Here is a 5,943-nt window from a genome sequence, read left to right as displayed (position 1 = left end):
TTAAACGTTTGCAACTGTTTCATCTCTCACAATTCAGAACTCTAATTTTTATAGCCCCCACATGTCGAACGTTGCCTCGTCAGTCAAAAGCTCGCAATTGCTATCACTGAGTGCTTCCAAAAATGCAAGTATTCCCAACCTTGTGTCAGAAGCGCAAAGCTCCACACAGAATTCTCGGGGGTGTCACAAAACTTATTTTCAACGCTGAACACGAGTTCCACAATTCTACACTCGGCCCCTTTGAAATGAATGCTAACATTCTCCGTGTCTTCCTCCTAATGCCCTGGAACTGCACGCGAGCATGTAACATTCGCTTTGTCACTTCCAATCTCTTCTATGGCCATGCCCTCCAGTGCACCGTTAATTTAATACAACATCACGACCATCTTTCATATTTGCAGTCTTCCAAATCTAGGCGCTGGAGAATCCTTGATTTCTTGTCTGCATTCTGTGCTCCATTTGTTTAGCTGCCAAGACATCCAGATATCCAGCTGTGGATATCTATCACTAAAGATCTCACCTTGCCGTCTTGTCGGACATTTTACAAAACATCTGATTGGAGAAGAGAAACGTGGCAGCGAGTTACAGGCGTAAGTTAGATAGACGATAGAAACCGGAACGTTGAAGCATGGATTCCAGTAAAATTGAAGGAGAATTGCTGTACTGCAGAGTGTTTGAAGTTTTCAGGGTGGGGGCTATTATGAACATATAACAGTGTTAAAATAAACATTGCATTTGAGCCAATGGACATTGGCTTCACATTATCGAACTCACTCTAAGTCATGTAGCTCGTTTGTCCAACCTCTCTTAATTGTTGTTTATTGCAGCCAACTTAATCACGATGCTAACACTCCAACTCAGAGACTGCGGTCTGTGCAAGAGCACTACTATCTACCTGGTCGCCATGATCACGGCAAACGTCCGGGTCCTCTCATTTCTTGTTCTGGTAAACCATATATTGGTTCCCAATTTCCCACAGGTGCTTTACCTTAACAGCGTTGCCTATGGCCTCAACTCCATCATGAGTACCGCTGTGATTGACTGCTCAGTATGGCTAACCGTGTCCTTCACCTTTGACCGTTTCGTGGCAATCTGCTGCCAGAAGTTCAGAGGAACTTACTGTACTCCGAAATCTGCAGCTCTGGTAGTTGTGGTGATTTATCTTGCGACATATTTCAGAAGAATCCCAAATTATTTCACAAATATACATTACTATGATCATAAAAACCTGCAAAACGAACATAGAGACGGTCTCAGCATTGAATCTAAGCAGGCCTGGAGAGCATTTGACTGGATGAACATTATTTTAAATCCCTTAGTTCCTTACTTCGCTGTGGTGCTGCTCAACCTGTTGACAGGCAGGCACGTCCTGGCGGCCAGTCGTGTCCGGCGGGGATTCCGGGGAGATGCTCACAGTCCTGGGGACCCCGAGATGCAGAATCGGAGGAAAGCCCTGGTGTTGCTCTTTGCCGCCTCGGCGAGTTTCATCTTGTTGTGGATGCCGACAATCGGCCTCTTCCTTTTCTCACGGCTCACTGAAAGCTACAGTTTCCCCGACTTCAACCACCCTGTTGCTGTGATTCATGAAAGCGCTGACATGCTCAGTACACTGAACTGTTGTACCAGCACGTGTATGTACGCTCTAACCCAATCCAAATTCAGGGCAGAGCTGAGAAGGACGCTGCGATGTGGGAAAAATCTAATTACTAAAACGACTGTTGCACGTGACTGAATATTCAGGCAATGGCGCGAATGTACGATCCCACAGACAAATTATAATTGATGCAATTAATTCACGACAATATTTGTTTCCAAACGATTTTCAATTAGAAGTTCATTTTGAAGTTGTAAACTAGTAAAATAAATCAACACAACTGGGTTAAGCAGAAATTACAATTACTTTTCCATCACAAGTGGAATTATAATTGTAATTTCACAGTGAAATAATTACAATTTATAGCGTATTGATATCGATCGAAAGTTGAAGTACATTTATGGACCTGCAATAAAATTGTGATAATTATTGGAGTCTGCAAGCTCATCAATTATTTTAGGTAGTCGGCAGTTTTTAGATAACATGTTGGGACAGAAATGGATGAGCCACTTTTGGTGAAACGGACCGCCACTTCTCTGCGTTCGCTTGTTTATTTTTCCATCACAAGTGGAATGATTTCAGAATGCCAGTGCGCTGGGAATGCTGTACACTCGGTGCTGCAGCTGCTATGTCGGATAATCTCTTTTGAAGGTCGTGCTGTATAGACTGTCCGTACTTATGGAAGGTGCTATTATGTTTGATAAGATCATTTGGATGAAATATGAACAGGCGAGCTTCACTTGAGCACTCAAATGGATTTAAAACACTCGTGTTCGTATGACTAATGTCCTAAATTACGGAAACGAAAGCAGATTAAACATTAATACATGTCTATTTGACACTATGTCTCTTTATGACGTCAGGAGATGTAGAAAGCGCAAGAACAATACAAGTTATCACTTTAACATGAAAAGTGTTCAAATTTTAAGCAACATTGGAGAAAGCAGTTGGAATCATGGAATCTGCAGTGCAGAAGGGGGCCATTTCGCCCATTGAACCTGCACCGACAACTATCCCACTCAGGTCCCATCCCCATAACCCCTCATATTTACATTCCTATTTCCCCGACACAAAGGAGCAATTCATCAAGGCCAATCAACCGAATCCGCACATTTTTGGACAGTGGGAGGAAACCGGAGCACCCGGAGGAAATCCTTGCAAGACACGGGGAGAATGTGTTACCTCCACACAGACAGTCACCCGAGGCTGGAATTCAACCCGGGTCCCTGGCGCTGTGAGGCCGTACTGCTAACCTCTGTGCCACTGTGCTGCCCGAAATACATATTTTATATTTTGCCTTCACAAGTTTATCAGATTAGAGTTTCAATTGATAATTGTTGCTCAACAGCACTGGAATAACCTAGTTCTCCCTTTATTGTCCCCGCTTCGATCAAAGGTAATAGAAGACAATCCTTACCTCTCGTTCTCTCTGGAAACGCTTCAGCAGGTGATGAATATTGCCTCCATTTCTATGTTTCCTTCTCTCACATTTGCAGCAGTGGCAGTTCGTTTTTTTTCTGTTTTAATTGTAATTGGCTAGGAATAGTGATTAATTAATCTCTGTTCTCGACCGAAATTTCCCCGTATGCCAACTGTGACCTCTTACTTTTCCTTCTCGTTTTTTGTTTCCTCTTAGCTCGGCTTTCTACAGTTTTTTTTATATCCCCGGTAAATATGCTTCCTGTAGCCGGGAGATCCCCCCTTATTCGGCCTTCTGCCACAAAATGCCGTCCCTGAGCCCACTTACTGCCCAATTTATCTGCAGGGCAACCGCTGTCTCCCTTATTCCCAAGTAGGGAATAACTCACATTTCGTTCTCGTTATTCAGAATTACACGACCCCCAGTTTTAGTTCCTGAAATATCCTATGCAGACTGAAACTATATATTTCAGATACCATAGAACAAGAGCATCATACAAGACGAGCATTTTTATTAACCCTGTATATGCAAACTCGTTTGCTAACACATGCAGGTTAATGCTTTGCTAGATGCATCGGCACATAGTCTATTTTTTTTCTCTCTGGAGCAAATGTAATTATTGAGTCTTCGTTTACAGCAGTGTGTGGTCCAAAAAATTAAGTTTCTGAAAGCATGAAATAGATCGGAAACCTCCCGCCACACGGTCAGAAAAACTGCAACAATTCAGCGGAGTAAATTATTTCCCAAGTGAATCAGTAGCTTACTGCCTGATCATGTGAACTATACACTGAACTGCGGAGGGTTCCTATCTCAACAATGTAAAAGAAAATGAAAAAAATTGTTCCCTTTCACATAAAATGTCCGAGCTGAGATTGAGAATCTCATTCTTCCACATACCCATATGTGCATGTGAGCGATTAGTGCAGAGATTAAGGTGCATGCAACAGGTTTGTTTGTTGCAAAGACTGTGATCACTGGACTCGCTTTGTTAGTCCTGGATCTGGCTCTTGCAAACTTGTCGTTCGGGGAATCATATTTGCATGTTTTCTCCATCAAGTTGCTGATAGAACATTTTGGAATAATACAACTTGACACCACAATATACTGAACTTCAATATATTGTTCAGGCTTTATGAACATTATTTTGAAATGCTGAGAGAAATGAAAATAATGTCACTTCATTAACTTGAAAAGTTGAAGCGAAAATTTAGCAAAAATTACCAAGCGAAGGTTTCAGCATTTATGTGATCCTCCCTGTCTCAAGCTGTTCACTAACTCATCCTCAGTCACTGCGCGTTGGTTCTTGTGTATATCTTGGAGGGGAAAGTTGAGAGTAATGGAGAGTCGTGGGACTGAGAGTAAGGTACAGTCACTCTAACTCACTCATTTCCTCAATGCTGCAGATGTACACCCACTCTCAGTGACACACAGGCCAACCCTCAATGTTACAGAAACATGCCGTCGCTGCCATTGACTCTCACTGATTCTTACTGCTGTGCGCACAAAATCGCTCAATTTCACTTCAACTCAGTCACGCACTTAGTCACGCGCACTCATTGACATCACACACAGCCACTCACTCTGACTGCCAAACCACTCACTCTGTCTACCACACACACACACACACACACACACAATCACTGCCACACACGATCTCACGCACTGTGGCGCAGGAATTCACAAAAAACAACTCTCACTGCACAAAAACTCTCACCTCCGTATCGTGACCAGATCACCATGCCTGCACCCAACGAAACTTTTCTCTTTCTGGGTCCGCCATCACTTCACACATCCCAATTCTCCCGTGACTCACACATCCCAAGCCAGCTGTGACTTTCACATCCCAGGCCAGCTATAGCTTCACACATCTCAGCCGCTCCGCGACTTCCCCTGTTCCCGGTCCAGTCCCGCATTAAGTTTCTGAGGAACCGCACTCGTGATTTGACCACACCCCTCTCCCAATACAGGAACAAATTAAATTATACGCTGCCTCGGGCCTCAGGAAGCGCGGTCTAATCAAATCAAATCATGATGTGGAGATGCCGGCGTTGGACTGCGGTGAACACAGTAAGAAGTCTCACAACACCAGGTTAAAGTCCAACAGGTTTATTTGGTAGCAAATACCATAAGCTTTCGGAGCGCTGCTCCTTCGTCAGATGGAGTGGAAATGTGCTCTCAAACAGTGCACAGAGACACAAAATCAAGTTACAGAATACTGATTAGAATGCGAAATCCTACAGCCAGCCAGGTCTTAAAGATACAGACAATGTGGGTGGGGGGAGCATTAAGCACAGGTTAAAGAGATGTGAATTGTCTCCAGACAGGACAGCCTGCAAGTCCAGGAGGCAATCTGTGGGGGTTACTGATAATGTGACATAAATCCAACATCCCGGTTTAGGCCATCCTCATGTGTGCGGAACTGGGCTATCAGTTTCTGCTCAGCGACTCTGCGCTGTCGTGTGTCGTGAAGGCCGCCTTGGAAAACGCTTACCTGAAGATACGCTTACCTGAAGATCTTCAGGTAAGCGTTCTCCAAGGTGGACTTCACGCCACACGACAGCGCAGAGTCGCTGAGCAGAAACTGATAGCCAAGTTCCGCACACATGAGGATGGCCTAAACCGGGATGTTGGATTTATGTCACATTATCAGTAACCCCCACAGTTTGCCTCCTGGACTTGCTGGCTGTCCTGTCTGGAGATAATACACATCTCTTTAACCTGTGTTGAATGCTCCCCCCACCCACATTGTCTGTATCTTTAAGACATGGCTGGCTGTAGGGATTCCCATTCTAATCAGTATTCTGTAACTTGATTTTGTGTCTCTGTGCACTGTTTGAGAGCACATTTCCACTCCATCTGACGAAGGAGCAGCGCTCCGAAAGCTTATGTTATTTGCTACCAAATAAACCTGTTGGAATTTAACCTGGTG

General features: G+C 44.1%; 1 protein-coding gene across 1 annotated transcript; it reads left to right on the top strand.

Annotated features, from left to right (window-relative positions):
• The first annotated feature begins 841 nt into the window (after positions 1-841).
• On the top strand, positions 842-1,732 carry LOC144486027 (putative G-protein coupled receptor 139). The gene has a single exon (XM_078204138.1). It carries the CDS (start codon positions 842-844, stop codon positions 1,730-1,732), a length of 891 nt encoding a protein of 296 aa, XP_078060264.1.
• Positions 1,733-5,943: the final 4,211 nt, after the last annotated feature.

The sequence above is a fragment of the Mustelus asterias genome, unplaced genomic scaffold (assembly GCF_964213995.1).
Source record: "Mustelus asterias unplaced genomic scaffold, sMusAst1.hap1.1 HAP1_SCAFFOLD_273, whole genome shotgun sequence".
Taxonomy (NCBI): domain Eukaryota; kingdom Metazoa; phylum Chordata; class Chondrichthyes; order Carcharhiniformes; family Triakidae; genus Mustelus; species Mustelus asterias.
The sequence above is the reverse complement of the archived record's forward strand: the minus strand, read 5'-3'. Positions and strand labels throughout refer to the sequence as shown.

Coding starts and splice junctions, on each gene's coding strand:
- LOC144486027 (XM_078204138.1), top strand. CDS start 842: ATGCTAACACTCCAACTCAGAGACTGCGGTCTGTGCAAGAGCACTACT.